The 18,886-nt window shown below is 40.3% G+C and overlaps 2 protein-coding genes across 2 annotated transcripts in view; both read left to right on the top strand.

Moving 5' to 3' along the window:
- The window catches only part of eaf1 (ELL associated factor 1), a 28,313-nt gene extending 26,810 nt beyond the window's left edge, over positions 1–1,503 (top strand). Inside the window, exon 6 of the mRNA XM_072283491.1 lies at positions 38–1,503. Within this exon, the coding sequence (XP_072139592.1) occupies positions 38–84 (47 nt within the window). The 3' untranslated portion in view covers positions 85–1,503. The remainder of the gene's footprint in view (positions 1–37) is intronic.
- Positions 1,504–3,883: 2,380 nt separating this feature from the next.
- The window catches only part of mturn (maturin, neural progenitor differentiation regulator homolog (Xenopus)), a 49,975-nt gene continuing 34,972 nt past the window's right edge, over positions 3,884–18,886 (top strand). Inside the window, exon 1 of the mRNA XM_072283489.1 lies at positions 3,884–4,237. Within this exon, the coding sequence (XP_072139590.1) occupies positions 4,076–4,237 (162 nt within the window). The 5' untranslated portion in view covers positions 3,884–4,075. The remainder of the gene's footprint in view (positions 4,238–18,886) is intronic.

Below are 18,886 nucleotides of genomic sequence, written 5' to 3'. Positions count from 1 at the left end.
ACAACCACTTGTTAATAACACAAATCTTTATTTTCAGGAAATGACTTGCAATTGAGTGAATCTGGGAGTGACAGTGATGATTAAGGACTAAGGAAAATAGACCACCTACCTCCGTACTGATCGAACAGGAGAAATGTGCTGATGCATTATTCAATTTTGTGTAAAACATTTATTATGTGTGTCCTTACTGCAGTTTTAATATGGGGTGATAAATGCAGTATATTTTCAAAAAATGTATTTAATTGCTTTTTAAAAGTTAAGTTAGAGAGACATTAGTTTTACTTGTATATTTTGACAAATATTCTAATTAATTTTCTGAAGACTTGTTTATCTTTTAAATGAACTAAATGGTAAACTTGCATATTCAAAACTACCAAACAGAAATAGACTTTAATGCTAAGTCATGCAACAAGGGCGCTGTCCACCCTAACATAATGTTTAATTATACAATAAGTTTATACAAGTTATATAATACCAGATGTCACGCAGTGTAGAAATCCATTGGCAGAGTCACTGTCTACAAGTACCAAGATGAATGGGAAGTTCATGATGTTTAATGGTGGGAACCAATAGTGGATTAAGAATAGTAATTTAAGAACCACAAATGGGCATTGACAACTCTTGAAATTAACAGCAACATTATTTCCTAAATCTTTGAATTTTGCTGGTGAAATAAATTGCTAGACTAGGGTTTAATTTTCAAAAGCAAAACATTTTGTATCATAAAAATTATTTGCTTGTACTTCTTGAGCAGCATAACCATCTTTTTCTTTAATGAAAGAATTTGTGTGAAACTGGATATTCTGACTGATCTCCCATATTGCAGTTTTAGCAGTTCGATGCACAGCTGGAATTTGTTGACCTGTTCAATTGGGGAAAAAAAAATGTTTTAAGCTACAATTATATTTTTAAATATGTATTTAATCCATGATGCCCTTCAACTTTGTATCTATGAAATATAAAAAGAAGCTTTACTACTTAAGCCTGATCCTATTCTCTCTTTCTGGTCACAAAAATTGTCTATCATGGCTTGAGTGAGTGGGCTGGTGATTCCCCTCCCAGAGCTTCGTCACTAATTTTGCAGTTTAAATGCTCCATCTACTTCTGTGAGATTTCTCTCTGTTGTTCTCTGCAGCTTAAGTTCAGGACCTGAGTATCTGTGGTTAATGATTTGTATTTTCATGTGACTGAAAGATCATTCAAAATTTCCAGTTGAAACAGAAATATAGTATCAATCTGCCATTGCATCAATTTTCAATGGTTTTCAAATTCTAACAGTTGAATCCTTTGAATAAAAAGAGGTTCTTGTATCCAACAAGATGTTAGTAAATTTGGAAGCTGTTTTATGTGCTCTGACAAGATTGGGTGTGTAGTACCGTAAACATACTGAATGCTTCAGTTCACCAAACCAGAAAACTTTGAATTAAATGTGAAATGATAGTAGATACATTAAGAATTTGTTATATCCTGCTAAATAATAAATGGAGAAGTGATTAATTGAAACCACCTGATTTCTCCATAATATTAAATAGGTTGGAAGTAGAATTTTTTTTCTCCACTCACTGTTTTGTTTATTTTTTCTCCTCATTAAAATATTCCATTTAGTGACTATTTTAAGGCCATTTGTCTTATAGCCTACTCTACAGTTCTTCTATCCTTTATTTTGTCTTTGTATGTTTCCTTCAATTACAGTTTCCTATAAGAAGCAAATTCAACTTCTACATTCTAAAAAAAAATCTGAGAACCTTAATTTATAACTTCTCAAGGCTAACTAGACAGGGCTACCTGAGAAGTCTGATTATCTTGTATATTTGTAGTTCTGATAATATAAACTTGTACCAGTATTGTCACAGACTGATAAATTTAAACATTTGACCATATTAATCCCCACTTTGCTAATGTCTAGCATGCTGTAGGATTATTCCAATTTAACACATTCTTAATTATTTTCTGTTGTTTTCATGCAAGTGAGCTTAGTAAAGCAGCTTGATTCTTCTGTGTTGTTCTTTAGTTACTTAAGTCTGGTATCTAAAGTACTGTATTCTCACAATCCAAATCTGTCATATTAAATATGTTTTTGGTTTTGCCTAACAGGTAGAGACTTGAATGAAAAGTGAGAAATTATTTTTGTAGATTTGAAATTTTAATGTTATAGTACTTCAGCATAAATGTTATGTTGATCAAATCTTGCAGCTCATGGATCCAGGTTGGGCCGGAAAGAAACTCCTGTTCACCAGTTTTCTTTATTTAAAGCAACTTCACGCTTTAAATACATATAAAGAAATGTTTATATATAATGTCTTTCAAATAATTTCTGAAACACTATCTGGCCTAATGCGGTGTCAAGTGTCCTATTACTTGGCCTACTATTAACATATATACTGGATTTGCTTTCTAGAGTAAGATTGACTTTAATGTTTATTGTGCAATTTTACACTACTTGTAAATTGTGACTTGTGCTTTTTATCCCCATCTTTCTAAGTTGATGGAAAAGGATTATAGTGATTATATGAGGTATCCTGAACCATCTGCATTTAGTTTGGTTTATCCTGAACCAAAAGCAATTTTTGTTGTCAATTCAATGTTTCACTGATTAAATTATAAGAGAATTAGGTTTCTGCGGGACATAGGACAGAAATGTCAAATAGGCTACATTGGGTAATGACAAGAAATTTTGCAGAAATCTTGAGTTGGAGAAACTCATCGTGCAGGCAGCATTTATGGGGTTGTGGGGGGGGGGGAGGAATCAGTACTGAAAAGGAAGGCAGCACCTAATTTCTTAGTTTGGCTTCTGCTCCCTTCTGTTCCAGTCCTGCTTGAAGGGTTTTGGCTGAGTTCCATAAGATGTAGGAGCAGAATTATGCCATTAAGTTTGCTCTGCCATTTCATCATGGCTGATTTATTATCCTTCTCAACCCCAAGCTCCTGCCTTGTAACCTTGGATGTTCTTTCAATCAAGATCCTTTCAACCTATACTTTAAATGTAGCCAATGGCTTTGCCTCCACAATCATTGAGACAGATCTGTGTATAGGAGGATGGGGAGAACTGGCATTAATTCCACCTATTTGGTTATGTTATGTAAAACGATATGCAGGTTCATAAGAAAGATGTCCATATTGAATTCAGAGTTCAGTTTAGTTGAAGGGTGTGGTCATTCCTATTAATCTGCCTTAGCCTGGGTGCATAACGACAAAGATGTTTCCATGAAGAAATGTGCTATGAAGAAGAGTAAAGGAATGAAGGTTGGTACAGTATTTGTTTCAATTACAAAAGGTCAACATCCATCAATTTTGACATTAAAGTGTATTTTCAAATTTTTCTACTCAGTTTGACTGAACACTGGAGAAGCTGTCTGCACTGACGGGGTGGTAGGCTTTTGAAAACAGGAATTCGGAAAGATCTTTCACTAGTGCAAGACTAGAAAACAGCATTTTATATGTATTCATTAAACGGTATTTGTTTAATGTTATAAAAAAACCTTACAGCTTTAATAGTAGCTACTTAACAATTTAAATCCACAAATTAGCGGTAGGGTTTGCACTTCTATTCCTTCAGCTATTGAACCAACAATATTACTATTTACGTTGCGGTACAGTGAGGAGTTGGAAACTATTTCACTGCCTATTATGGGATGTTGTAATTACTTAAGTTCATTATGTATACTATTAGAAATCGATAGATGTGAAGCTAATAGATCGCCGGCAGAATCAAATCCCAGTATTAATTGAACAGGCTACCAGAGTGTCCTTGAAGGATGAAGAGTAGAGCCCCAGGCTGTACTCATGCTTGCAGGTTACTTTGCGCAGCACGCACCAGTATACCCGCCCTCTCCCGCGCTTGGGTTTGGGCTCGGGGAAGGAACGAGCGCTCGGGACTGGGGGGAGGGGGGAGGCAGTCGGCTGCAAGCCGTCGGGAAGGCGGAAGTGCGCCACAAGGCGAGCGACGAGCCGCGAGAGAAATAAAACAAAAGCGCGGTGCGCTCCGTGGGCCGCGCTCCATTCTAGACTGATGCGGCGGGCGAGGTCGCGGCTGAGGTAACGGAGGACGCGCGCCCGCACCGGAGATCCGGCGGCCATGGAATTCCAGCAGTTCGTCGACATCGCGGACAAATGGTGCTACAACACCCCGTTCGAGCTCATCGCCACTGAAGAGGCCGAGAGCCGCCTGGATTTCTACGCGGATCCCGGCGTTTCTTTCTATGTCCTGTGCCCAGACAGCGACTTCAGGGATAATTTTGTGAGTTGTCCCGGGCTGGGCGGGTGCGGTCTGATTGATTTTCTCACATCGTGTTTCACCCGGGTGTTCCCGGTCAGGTTTAGCCATGCTGTAGCCACTTGCTGCGTCACGGCTGCCGGTTCCGTGGTACCCTTGTTTACCGGGCCCTTCCATATACGTCTTCTCTTCACTCACCCGAGCCCCATCCCTGTTGCTGTCACGTTAATGGCAAAACCTCACCAAGGCAACCCCACCATTCCGCCTTTCTCATTCCTGGCCAGAATCTCTCCCTGGTTCATGGCAGGGGGTCTCCGCCCCTCCGAACCGTGGCCCCCAAATCCCAAAATGTGCTTCTCCAGGTCGGCGCTCGGCGTCCTCGTTTCTGGGTAATGCTGCAAAACAAAGACCAGGCAGCGGACCTTGCCGCATGGTTCTTGTCACTTCATGATTCTGCTTACTAAATTATGGGGTGATGTTTTTACAGCTGTGTAGGGGACTAGGATTCATGTCCACACTCCGTTATAAACGCAATTGTGTAATGCTGCGGCTGATGTTCGTCACTCCTCCGCTACCTTTAGTGTTTATGGCTGTTCTTTTCCACATCCTCTTCGAAAAGTTATACACTTGTATGATGTCTTAAATATGCAATCTTATAACTACGATGTTAGTATTGCCAAGTTTCGAATTCGTTACTGGCAAACAACAGCTTGCGAGCCCATTTTGCATGTCGAATAGATAGTCTTAATTGATGTCGGATTTCTGCCTGTCCACCCTCTTGACTCCAGAAACAATGCTGAATGAGCGGACTTCATTGTCTGTGCAAAAAAAAGAGTCGCCATCCTACACAATATTATGGCATGATACAATTGTTGTTCACATAAAATAATTTAACTCCCATGCTGGCTTGACATTATGTGTCTTGACTCATTGCATTGCCTCCAGAAGCATACTGATATGAAGTATGAGTTTTTATTATTTGGTGTATTGGTTCAGGTGTATTAGTCACCCCTCATCCTCCTCCACTCCACCAGTGAATAGCCCTAGATCACTGTGTAATCTAGGCAGCATCCTGGTAAATCTCCTATGCGCCTTCTCTAGAGTTTTCATATCCTTCCTGTAATGAAGCGACCAGAACTCCAAATATGTCATTAGCTAGGCAATCCAGAATTTCATATGAGAAAATGGTATATCCTGTACTGCTGCAGTTGTGTAGTGTAACTATACACAGTGTCAGTACAGAGAATTATTTCCCCAGTAGGATTGTATGGAACTTCAGATTTTCATTCCCCAGTACCTGTTGAAACTTTAGAAAAAGCTACGGTCATAGGTAGCATCGAAGAAACCTTGACAAGTTACTGTAGTGCATCTTGCAAGTGTTGCACTCTGGAATAATGATGAGCTGGTATTTAAGGAGAGAAAATTTAACATGCAGAATGAAGGACCAATTTACTGGAAGTTGCTTGAGTGTTGGTGTTGCATTCAGATAGTGAAAATTAATCAGCCATGCTCTTGATTTGTGTCTTGTAAACAATAAATGGCCTTGGAAAATCAGGAAGTGAATTGTATCTCCATAGAATATCCTGCCTTTGATCCAACCATGTTATGAGGTAATTAATTAGATCAGGCAAGATGAGTATCTGTTTAATGATAAGTAGCAGATGTTTATGGTGGAGGATTTACTCTGACTGTCAGAGTTATTTGGACTGGCATTGTTTTAGTAGTTGTTTGGCATAAAAGTGAGCTTGCAATTTATTAACACAAACCTTGGTCTTGCTTTATTTGGGCATGCCCTTCTATTTTTTGGGGAATTTATGAGTTTAACACAAAATTATTTATTTTTGTTTTGAATTGACATTTAGCTAGATAACCATGATTCTCACTGGATTAAAGATGGATAAGTAGATAAATTGCCAAAAGGTTGCTAGAGAAAGTGTTCTGGGGGGAAAACAGTGTATCAGTCCATTGAAAGGGCCAGAATAGTTGAGGGAGCGGGGGTTGTACAGACAGTAGCATAGTCAATCATAAAACTTGGGTGTTTAAAACGTGTTCTTAAATAGCTAACTTTGCTTCTGAATGTACTGCTGCTGCAAAACAACATATTTCACAACATATGCCAGTGATATTAAACCTGATTCTGATTTGTAGCAACACACATCAAAGTTGCTGGTGAATGCAGCAGGCCAGGCAGCATCTGTAGGAAGAGGTGCAGTCGACGTTTCAGGCCGAGACCCTTCGTCAGGACTAACTGAAGGAAGTGTGAGTAAGGGATTTGAAAGTTGGAGGGGGAGGGGGAGATCCAAAATGATAGGAGAAAACAGGAGGGGGAGGGATAGAGCCAAGAGCTGGACAGGTGATAGGCAAAAGGGGATACGAGAGGATCATGGGACAGGAGGTCCGGGAAGAAAGACGGGGGGGGGGCGGGGACCCAGAGAATGGGCAAAAGGTATATTCAGAGGGACAGAGGGAGAAAAAGGAGAGTGAGAGAAAGAATGTGTGCATAAAAATAAGTAACAGATGGGGTACGAGGGGGAGGTGGGGCCTTAGTGGAAGTTAGAGAAGTCGATGTTCATGCCATCAGGTTGGAGGCTACCCAGACGGAATATAAGGTGTTGTTCCTCCAACCTGAGTGTGGCTTCATCTTTACAGTAGAGGAGGCCGTGGATAGACATGTCAGAATGGGAATGGGATGTGGAATTAAAATGTGTGGCCACTGGGAGATCCTGCTTTCTCTGGCGGACAGAGCGTAGGTGTTCAGCAAAGCGGTCTCCCAGTCTGCGTCGGGTCTCACCAATATATAAAAGGCCACATCGGGAGCACCGGACGCAGTATATCACCCCAGTCGACTCACAGGTGAAGTGTTGCCTTACCTGGAAGGACTGTTTGGGGCCCTGAATGGTGGTAAGGGAGGAAGTGTAAGGGCATGTGTAGCACTTGTTCCGCTTACACAGATAAGTGCCAGGAGGGAGATCAGTGGGGAGGGATGGGGGGGACGAATGGACAAGGGAGTTGCGTAGGGAGCGATCCCTGCGGAATGCAGAGGGGGGGAGGGAAAGATGTGCTTAGTGGTGGGATCCCGTTGGAGCTGGCGGAAGTTACGGAGAATAATATGTTGGACCCAGAGGCTGGTGGGGTGGTAGGTGAGGACCAGGGGAACCCTATTCCTAGTGGGGTGGCGGGAGGATGGAGTGAGAGCAGATGTGCGTGAAATGGGGGAGATGCGTTTAAGAGCAGAGTTGAATGTGGAGGAAGGGAAGCCCCTTTCTTTAAAAAAGGAAGACATCTCCCTCGTCCTAGAATGAAAAGCCTCATCCTGAGAGCAGATGCGGCGGAGACGGAGGAATTGCGAGAAGGGGATGGCGTTTTTGCAAGAGACAGGGTGAGAAGAGGAATAGTCCAGATAGCTGTGAGAGTCAGTAGGCTTATAGTAGACATCAGTGGATAAGCTGTCTCCAGAGACAGAGACAGAAAGATCTAGATAGGGGAGGGAGGTGTCGGAAATGGACCAGGTAAACTTGAGGGCAGGGTGAAAGTTGGAGGCAAAGTTAATGAAGTCAACGAGTTCTGCATGTGTGCAGGAAGCAGTGCCAATGCAGTCGTCGATGTAGCGAAGGAACCACCGCACTAGGAATAGGGTTCCCCTGGTCCTCACCTACCATCCCACCAGCCTCCAGGTCCAACATATTATTCTCCGTAACTTCCGCCACCTCGAACGGGATCCCACCACTAAGCACATCTTTCCCTCCCCCCCCCCCCCGCATTCCGCAGGGATCGCTCCCTACGCAACTCCCTTGTCCATTCGTCCCCCCCATCCCTCCCCACTGATCTCCCTCCTGGCACTTATCCGTGTAAGCGGAACAAGTGCTACACATGCCCTTACACTTCCTCCCTTACCACCATTCAGGGCCCCAAACAGTCCTTCCAGGTGAGGCAACACTTCACCTGTGAGTCGACTGGGGTGATATACTGCGTCCGGTGCTCCCGATGTGGCCTTTTTTATATTGGCGAAACCTGACGCAGACTGGGAGACCGCTTTGCTGAACACCTACGCTCTGTCCGCCAGAGAAAGCAGGATCTCCCAGTGGCCACACATTTTAATTCCACATCCCATTCCCATTCTGACATGTCTATCCACGGCCTCCTCTACTGTAAAGATGAAGCCACACTCAGGTTGGAGGAACAACACCTTATATTCCGTCTGGATAGCCTCCAACCTGATGGCATGAACATCGACTTCTCTAACTTCCACTAAGGCCCCACCTCCCCCTCGTACCCCATCTGTTACTTATTTTTATGCACACATTCTTTCTCTCACTCTCCTTTTTCTCCCTCTGTCCCTCTGAATATACCTCTTGCCCATCCTCTGGGTTCCCCCCCCCCTTGTCTTTCTTCCCGGACCTCCTGTCCCATGATCCTCTCGTATCCCCTTTTGCCTATCACCTGTCCAGCTCTTGGCTCTATCCCTCCCCCTCCTGTCTTCTCCTATCATTTTGGATCTCCCCCTCCCCCTCCAACTTTAAAATCCCTTACTCACTCTTCCTTCAGTTAGTCCTGACGAAGGGTCTCGGCCTGAAACATCGACTGCACCTCTTCCTACAGATGCTGCCTGGCCTGCTGCGTTCACCAGCAACTTTGATGTGTGTTGCTTGAATTTCCAGCATCTGCAGAATTCCTGTTGTTTTTCTGATTTGTAGCACTGAATTTAGTAATGAAGTTACACCTTAGGAACAACATTTGCAAAATTTGTTTTTCTGACATTCAACATCCCAGTTCTGATTAAGATTTTGCTTTGGGCGTAGTCTCTCAAAGTTTTGCACTGTATACAATGATTTTTGACCTAATTTTTGTGCAGGTTATCTAAAGGACTTGGTTTCATTTTCTTGGATTTTTTTGAGTATTTGGTATTAATTATTTATGTACTTCTGTCCTTACAAGTTATAAATACAGATTCTAGTTTTAACACTTTTGTAAAAGGCTGTATACTTGATCAAATATTTCTCTGCGTTAAAAAGTCAGTTGAACTCTTCTGTTATTTTGATTTCCATTAATCATGTAACTGGTTTTCAGTAAAACAATCTTGTGATCAGATTCCAAAGATTTGTCTTTCACACAACACAGTGGATTTCTGTTAATTGGCCCATTGGTTAATCAGGGCAGCCCCTTATTTGGGACAACTCTTGAACAAAATTTCACCGATACAGTTGCTGGGATTCCCTTCATTTATTTGGGACACTGTGATGCTTAATTCGGACAGGAGACTTGCTGAACAGGTTCTAACTAGTAGTGACTAACTAACCAACAGTGATTAACTAGTATTAAGTAGTAAGATGATTTCAAATTCTTTTGCTTTCTGCAGTTTCAAGCATTCAGGCTTGGAAGATGAAACAATTTCTCTACCTCAACAAGTTTAGGCTACAAAGAATTTGATGGTACCGACTATCATCTTGAATGTTACAATGAAAGTGAAGATTTGAAGAATGCCTCAAATAGCATTGTATAAAGACAGTCGATTATCTGCACTAGGTGTCTGCGCTGATTTTGTTCCTTAGTACACTGGATGAATCCCTGCATTGATAACTATTGGAAACCAAAATACAGTTTTATAGTACTGTAGTACCACCGGTAGTGTTCTAATATATTTTTTGTGTTTCATTTAAATAAATAATTTGTTACTGTTTTTCGCTTTAATACCTTTTTAACTATTTCCATGAAGCCTCAGCTAATTAGTGCTGCTGCTTAAGTGGACCAAAGTGTACTGGTCCATATGTGTACCAATTAACCAGAATGATTATTTGTTGCTTATTACGTAACAGATTCTGTTCACTCTAGAAGGGTGACCTAAGTATTTTGAGACAATTTAACAGATAGGTGGTAATTATCTTTTTGTATGAAGGAAGTGTTTTATAGTTGAGGTCCAGATGAGCCTTTGTAAAAGATCAGTGCTTATATTGCACATTTTTTTAATATATCAAGGTCACTGCATTATATTGAAGTAGCCTGGATGTTTAGGCACTTAAAATTGTGGGAGGGTTAAAAAAATAACATGCTGTATGTTTTAAGAAAAGCCTGCTTAGATTTAAATGTCCAAACTAGTTTTAAAAAGTTCAGCTAATGTTTAACAGAAAACAACATCAAACTTTGAAATATAAAACCAGTGACCTACTTAAAATTACTAGACATCGTTAATTTGGCTAATCGTTTAGTAAATTGTATTTGCAATTTCCACTTTATATTCTTGTGCCCCTGTTCTATAGAAGCGGAAGATTTCACAAATTTTTTGATATCTGGGAGGTAGGCTGTATTTGCTCCGCGGCTGGCAGAGATTGCTTTAGACTTGATTACCCCAGTGATTACTCCTCTTCCTCCCCCACCATTAGCCTCATGGCTTTGACTATTGGCAAGCTTGCCATTCTATAATTAAGGGTAAGTTTTGTATATATTCTAGACCTCACTGATGCACCTTGGATCCATGTCCTTGAGCCCTTTAAGTTTAAAAAAACATTAGCCTGGATATTACAGTTTTAATGACAGTGAAATCGTTGTGGTTTGGCATTATTACACTACGTAGCGATAATTTAGTTACTCATTTAGTAATTTGCATGCATGCGTATTTCAGCTTAGAAATCCACATTTTTTTTGAGGGATTTGGTGCTGCCCTACTGTTAATGGTGCTTTACAGCCACTTCTGTTATCAACAGAAATCAGTGAAATTTTGGGAATTTAAAGCATTTGCAAGCTGTCCTTGCAAAATACTCTGAAAATGTCCTCTTAGTGAAATGCAATCCTGTGATTGCCAAAAAAGCTAGAAATACTTGGCGGATGGGGAAATATATGGTGTGTTGTTAAAGCAATAGTTTGTGTTTTGGTTAGTGAACATCAGAATGAGATATCTGATGAAAGATCATTAGCATGAAATTTTAACTCAGCTCCATGATAGATATTGCCCAATCAACAAAATGTTTTCCATATCTTCTGCTTTTTATTTCAGACTTTGAGCATCAATGGTATTGTCATTTAGTAAGCCGTAATCATTGTACAGTAAACTCTAAAGGCCCACTAATTTTGTAGGTTGTATTGTAGAAGTTTATTTAACATAAGAGATTTTTAATCCTTGTTAAGGTTCTAACATTATGCACTTTGCAAAATGTTTAAATTATAATTCAGAAATTTGTCTTTTTCCCTTCCTGGGGTTTGCCATCTGAAAATTCATTTTGATCAGCTGCCTTAAGGCAGCCTGATGTCGTTAAAGCTCCCAGGGATCATTATTTGAACTGACGCTTGACTGCAAATGAATTCCATAAAAGTAAAGTCTGCCATAGAATTCGATGGATCTTCTATAATTTTTTTCTCTTTAAATCAGTTGTAATTGCCATTGCTTAATCAGTAACTGAAATTCATGTTCTCACCTGTACAATCTTTATCCCACTGTAGGATATCCTGTCATATTAATGCACATAGAAACATAGAAAATAGGTGCAGGAGTAGGCCATTCGGCCCCTTGAGCCTGCACTGCCATTTATTATGATCATGGCTGATCATCCAACTCAGAACCCTGCACCAGCCTTCCCTCCATACCCCCTGATCCCCGTAGCCACAAGGGCCATATCTAACTCCCTCTTAAATATAGCCAATGAACCGGCCTCAACTGTTTCCTGTGGCAGAGAATTCCACAGATTCACCACTCTCTGTGTGAAGAAGTTTTTCCTAATCTCAGTCCTAAAAGGCTTCCCCTTTATCCTCAAACTGTGACCCCTCGTTCTGGATTTGCCCAACATCGGGAACAATCTTCCTGCATCTAGCCTGTCCAATCCCTTTAGGATTTTATACGTTTCAATCAGATCCCCCCTCAATCTTTTAAATTCCAACGAGTACAAGCCTAGTTCATCCAGTCTTTCTTCATATGAAAGTCCTGCCATCCCAGGAATCAATCTGGTGAACCTTCTTTGTACTCCCTCTATGGCAAGGATGTCTTTCCTCAGATTAGGGGACCAAAACTGCACACAATACTCCAGGTGTGTTCTCACCAAGGCCTTGTGCAACTGCAGTAGTACCTCCCTGCTCCTGTACTCGAATCCTCTCGCTATAAATGCCAGCATACCATTCGGCTTTTTCACCGCCTGCTGTACCTGCATGCCCACTTTCAATGAATGGTGTATAATGACACCCAGGTGTCGTTGCACCTCCCCTTTTCCTAATCAGCCACCATTCAGATAATAATCTGTTTTCCTATTTTTGCCACCAAAGTGGATAACTTCACATTTATCCACATTAAATTGCATCTGCCATGAATTTGCCCACTCACCCAACCTATCCAAGTCACCCTGCATCCTCTTAGCATCCTCCTCACAGCTAACACTGCCGCCCAGCTTCGTGTCATCCGCAAACTTGGAGATGCTGCATTTAATTCCCTCATCCAAGTCATTAATATATATTGTAAACAACTGGGGTCCCAGCACTGAGCCTTGTGGTACCCCACTAGTCACTGCCTGCCATTCTGAAAAGGTCCTGTTTATTCCCACTCTTTGCTTCCTGTCTGCTAACCAATTCTCTATCCACATCAATACCTTACCCCCAATACCGTGTGCTTTAAGTTTGCACACTAATCTCCTGTGTGGGACCTTGTCAAAAGCCTTTTGAAAATCCAAATATACCACATCCACTGGTTCTCCCCTATCCACTCTACTAGTTACATCCTCAAAAAATTCTATGAGATTCGTCAGACATGATTTTCCTTTCACAAATCCATGCTGACTTTGCCCGATGATTACACCGCTTTCCAAATGTGCTGTTATCACATCTTTGATAACTGACTCCAGCAGTTTCCCCACCACCGACGTTAGGCTAACCGGTCTATAATTCCCCGGTTTCTCTCTCCCTCCTTTTTTAAAAAGTGGGGTTACATTAGCCACCCTCTAATCCTCAGGAACTAGTCCAGAATCTAACGAGTTTTGAAAAATTATCACGAATGCATCCACTACTTCTTGGGCTACTTCCTTAAGCACTCTGGGATGCAGACCATCTGGCCCTGGGGATTTGTCTGCCTTTAATCCCTTCAATTTACCTAACACCACTTCCCTACTAAAATGTATTTCCCTCAGTTCCTCCATCTCACTGGACTCTCTGTCCCCTACTATTTCTGGAAGATTATTTATGTCCTCCTTAGTGAAGACAGAACCAAAGTAATTATTCAATTGGTCTGCCATGTCCTTGCTCCCCATAATCAATTCACCTGTTTCTGTCTGTAGGGGACCTACATTTGTCTTTACCAGTCTTTTCCTTTTTACATATCTATAGAAGCTTTTACAGTCAGTTTTTATGTTCCCTGCCAGTTTTCTCTCATAATCTTTTTTCCCCTTCCTAATTAAGCCCTTTGTCCTCCTCTGCTGAACTCTGAATTTCTCCCAGTCCTCAGGTGAGCCACTTTTTCTGGCTAATTTGTATGCTTCTTCTTTGGAATTGATACTATCCCTAATTTCTCTTGTCAGCCACGGGTGCACTACCTTCCTTGATTTATTCTTTTGCCAAACTGGGATGAACAATTGTTGTAGTTCATCCATGCAATCTTTAAATGCTTGCCATTGCATATCCACCGTCAATCCTTTAAGTGTCATTTGCCAGTCTATCTTAGCTAATTCACGACTCATACCTTCAAAGTTACCCCTCTTTAAGTTCAGAACCTTTGTTTCTGAATTAACTATGTCACTCTCCATCTTAATGAAGAATTCCACCATATTATGGTCACTCTTACCCAAGGGGCCTCTCACGACAAGATTGCTAATTAACCCTTCCTCATTGCTCAAAACCCAGTCTAGAATAGCCTGCTCTCTAGTTGGTTCCTCGACATGTTGGTTCAAAAAACCATCCCACATACATTCCAAGAAATCCTCTTTCTCAGCACCCTTACCAATTTGGTTCACCCAATCTACATGTAGATTGAAGTCACCCATTATAACTGCTGTTCCCTTATTGCACACATTTCTAATTTCCTGTTTAATACCATCTCCGACCTCACTACTACTGTTAGGTGGCCTGTACACAACTTCCACCAGCGTTTTCTGCCCCTTAGTGTTACGCAGCTCTACCCATATCGATTCCACATCTTCCCGGCTTATGTCCTTCCTTTCTATTGCGTTAATCTCATCTTTAACCAGCAACGCCACCCCACCTCCTTTTCTTTCATGTCTATCCCTCCTGAATATTGAATACCCCTGAACGTTGAGCTCCCATCCTTGGTCACCCTGGAGCCATGTCTCTGTGATCCCAACTATATCATAATCATTAATAACAATCTGCACTTTCAATTCATCCACCTTGTTACGAATGCTCCTTGCATTGACACACAAAGCCTTCAGGCGCTCTTTTACAACTCTCTTAGCCCTTATACAATTATGTTGAAAAGTGGCCCTTTTTGATGCTTGCCCTGGATTTGTCGGCCTGCTGCTCCCACATCTCCCACATTTATGAATCTCTCAATCTTTGAAAACTTAATTTCTTTAAATTCAGCTTGCTTTACTGCTTTCCCTTTAGTTAGTGGCAGATTCTAAAGTTGTCAGAAGTCTATTCGATAGAATTACTTGTGTAATTTTTTCCATATTTGCTTAAGTATTTTTTCTTCAATAACAGTTTCTTTGACCGAGATTTTGTTAATGAACCTAATCTTCTTTGCTTGACTTTTTCAATTTTCATATTACATCTTTAAAGCTCTTTGAAATATGCTAAACGTGTGAATTCTAAATTGAACTAAGTCTGAAGTAATACAGTAGAAGTGGACTGAAAACAGCTATAAAGGTAAATGGAAGACTTTTTTTCCAAGAGAGTAGATAATTGGATCCAAAATTCACTCTGCATGCAAAAGGTATTGCTGGGACTTTTGAGTTTAATAATATAGGAGCTCATTTGCATGTAGGGATTGTCAGTAAGTCAGGTGTGTGTAACCTGGGGATAATCTGTACTGCTTGCTTAATTTGGTATATAATATAGGAAAGGTATGATTGCACTTAAAGATACAAGATTTATAAAGATGCTTCCAAGATTGGAATATTATGGCAATCCGAAAAGCTGAGATGTTGGGTTTATTGAAGTGTTGTAGAAACATGTTTGCCCTAATTATTGATTTTCCTTAATGAAATGAAAAAAGGGGATGCTGCTGTACAGTTAATTCAGTTAACATAATTAGGGGGGAGTCAGATTGTGCACTTTAATGTACTATAAACCGAAATGGATCGCACATCATTTTTCAAACTTTTTTTAGTTAAGAGGGTACTGATGAAATTTGGCCAAAGAATGATAGGCTATGACCAAAATTGATCTTGTAGAATAGTAAATATTGGGTAACGCAATCCTATTCACTATGTTGGTGCCAATTCCAAGATGATTTCACTGCCCTGTAAGGTAATTCCCATTTCTCCTTTGACTTCTGTCTCTCTAACCTGCTGCATTGTTCCAACAAAGCTCAAAGTATGCTGGAAGAATATAGCACCACATCTTCTGAATGACGTGTTACTGCCTCTAGGGATCGTCGTGAAATACAGCGATATCAAGTAGTCATTCTTGACATTTCCCATCTTCTGCTATTTCTCTCTCTAATTATTCTCTAGAATTTGCCCTACCACTGCTGTTAAATTGCCCTGTAGTTGCTGGGTTTAATCCTACACCCTCCAGAACAAGGATTTAGCATTTGTAGTTTTCTAGTTCAAGATACCATGCATTAGGGTTTATTTTCACTTTCAGCTGATGCTATCATTAATTGTAATTCAATTTCTCCGGGTCTGCACTCTTATCGCAGCCCTTCCTTTTCCCTTTCCTTATCCCTTTCCTGATGAATTGTTAAATCAGTACTGGGAAAAGTTAGAAATGAAGCATCATTAAGTAGAAGCATTTGGTCTGTTTCTCTTTGTGCAGGTGCTTTCTGACCTGCACAATCTTTTTGTTTAATAATGACTAATGAGGTAAATATAATTAGCTTAACTCAGATGTACTTTAAAATGGAGATTATTTTCTGAATCTTCACTTGTCAGAATAATTTTTAGTTAAAGTTTAATGTACATCAACTTCTGTTGGGAAAAAATGGGTGAATTTGATAGATACAGTAATGGCTGTAAGACCAAATAACATCCCATTGTAAGTGCTGAAGACTACTCTTCAAATTAGCAACGTAATCAAGCCATTCCATCATTTTTCAATACTAATGCAGTGCTGAAATCTGCCCTGCAATGTGGAAAATTGCCCAGATATGTCCTGTTCACAAAACATAGGACAGATCCAGTCTGGTTAATTATTTGTCAAATTGGTCTTCTCAGTCATTGGCGGAATAATGAAAGGAGTCGTCAGTAGTGATATCAAAGGCAGTTATTCTCAACTCTGGAATTCAGCTCTCTGGTCTATGAGGTCTGGAGTGGACTGATTCTAAATAAGCCTAAATGGGTCATCAGTGACCAAGTTATTGATTAGTATGTCACTTGATGGCGCAATTGATGACTTTGTTCATCACTTTGTAGCATTTGATTAATTATCAAGGAGCATTGGTAAAATTGAAGCCCTGAGTGCCAAATGGGAGATGCACTCTAGTGGTTGAACTTGTATTTTGCACAAGAAAAGATGTCTGGAGTTGCTGGACATCAATCAACCCAGATCCATCATCACTGACTTTTTTTGAGCAATGCCTTGGATATTACAATCTTTAGCTGCTGTTTCAAAGATGTTCCTTCCATTGTAAAATCAGATGTGGGGATGTTTTATGATTGTACAATGTTCTGTTAATTTGCAATTCAGCAAATTAAATAGTCATGTCAGCAAGCAGCAAGACGTACACAATATTGAGATATGTCCTTGTAAGTGATAGGTAACATTTATGCCACAAAGACATCAGGCATGGAATATTCCCAAACAAAAGGGAGGCTTAGCACTTATCCTTGACATTCAAGCATTACTGTCACTGAGTCCCACATTAATGGGAAGCTCAGCTGGACCAGTCTTACATACCGCGACTAAAAGTACAGAGGCTGGGTATCCTGCAATGATTAACTTGCCTCCTAAATGGGAGGTGTAATGAATAAATGTTATTTAGCATGCCATCCATACAAATCAATTCATCACATCAGTGGATTGAGGTATACAAGGAAAAGCCTCCTAATATCCAAAAATCCTTTCCATTATAGACAAGATGCAAGAGATGGAATACTCTCCATTTGCCTAGATGAGTTTGCTATTCATAGCTCAAGTGAAGCTTAATGTTATCCAGGGCAAAGCACCCCATTTGATTGGCAACATGTTATTTAAATATTCATTCCCTGCACAGAGCCAAATAGATACAATATATATCAACTACACAGCTGGATGACAACAATGTCGCCTCCCGCCATTGACCTCTACAACCAAGTATGGTAAAGGTCACAGGCACTGCCATCAATTTGCATTGCTTAATTATAATATCATAATTATAATTGTAAATCCTAGAAGACAAGAAAATCAGAGCAGGAATAGGCCACCAGGGCTTTCATGTGTGCCAAATTATTCAATATGATCTATGCTAGCCTCAACCCCTGTGTTTCCTATGTCTCAATTTCTTGATCTTTCAAATAGTTATCTTTCTTGACCTTAAGTATAACTAATAATCTTTCCTCCATCATCCTCGGGGGTAAAAAAAAATCCAGAAATTCAATGGCCTCTGAGATTAAATGTCAATGCACTTTAGTTTAAAGGAATTGTCCTCTTGTTTGTGACTTTCTCACTAGGGAACCAATCAAACTCTGTCAGTGTGGTTCTTTCATCAGAAGTTCCAGAGTAGTTCAAGAAGGCAGCCCATTATTACCTTATCATTGGTAGTTAGGTGTGGGTAATAAAAGATGACCATGCCAGGAATGCCCAGATCTTATAAAATGAATTCAAAATAATTCAAACTTCCCAATTTTTGGATCAATAGAATTTGATACTGGCTTCTCATCAATATGAGATTGGTAGCTTCCAAAACAGAATTCTGCGGTTTGATTGTCTCCCCTTCTTGCCTGCTGATTTGAGTGGCACTGTTTACAATACTGTGCAAAAGTCTTAGGCACATATAGCTAGGGAGCCTAAAACATTTGCACAGTATTCTAGTCATTTTATGTAATTCACTGTACTACTGTAAAAAAAAATCATGGCACGTGTGTGATGATAAACCTGATTCTGATATGGGCCTCAGAGGGATCTCCAAGTTCTGTTGAGCACCTTTTCATTATATCTTATAACAAAACAATAACTAACTCAGAGTGGATCAATTATAAGCACGTTTATTTTACTTGCAGCAAGGGAAAGCTAGCACCACAGGAGCTGCTGATAGCTTTGAGAAAAAAACGGACAGCATAGTCACTCCTTTATACCCATGTGTTGGCTGCTGTGCACCAGTTCAAGGTCGGGGTGCATTCCATTTGCAGTGTATTTGGCATTCTTCCAGTAACGCTTCTGATTGTCTTTCTATAGTTTGTCATATACTCAAGGTCCATCGGCATAATGTTGCACAAACACTATTAGCAAAGCACTCTGCTACAATACAGGTTCCATTTTGTTACAGACAAAAGTGCCATTTTGCTACTCCAAGTAAATAACTTAAATAACTTTTCCACATTCCCTCCTTTTTGTCATTTCATGACAAAACTACATTTCATTAAATATGGTAATTGAAATATGAATATATGT

Source organism: Mobula birostris, chromosome 19 (assembly GCF_030028105.1).
Source record: "Mobula birostris isolate sMobBir1 chromosome 19, sMobBir1.hap1, whole genome shotgun sequence".
In the NCBI taxonomy this organism is placed as follows: Eukaryota; Metazoa; Chordata; class Chondrichthyes; order Myliobatiformes; family Myliobatidae; genus Mobula; species Mobula birostris.
This window is presented reverse-complemented; position numbering and strand designations above follow the sequence as displayed.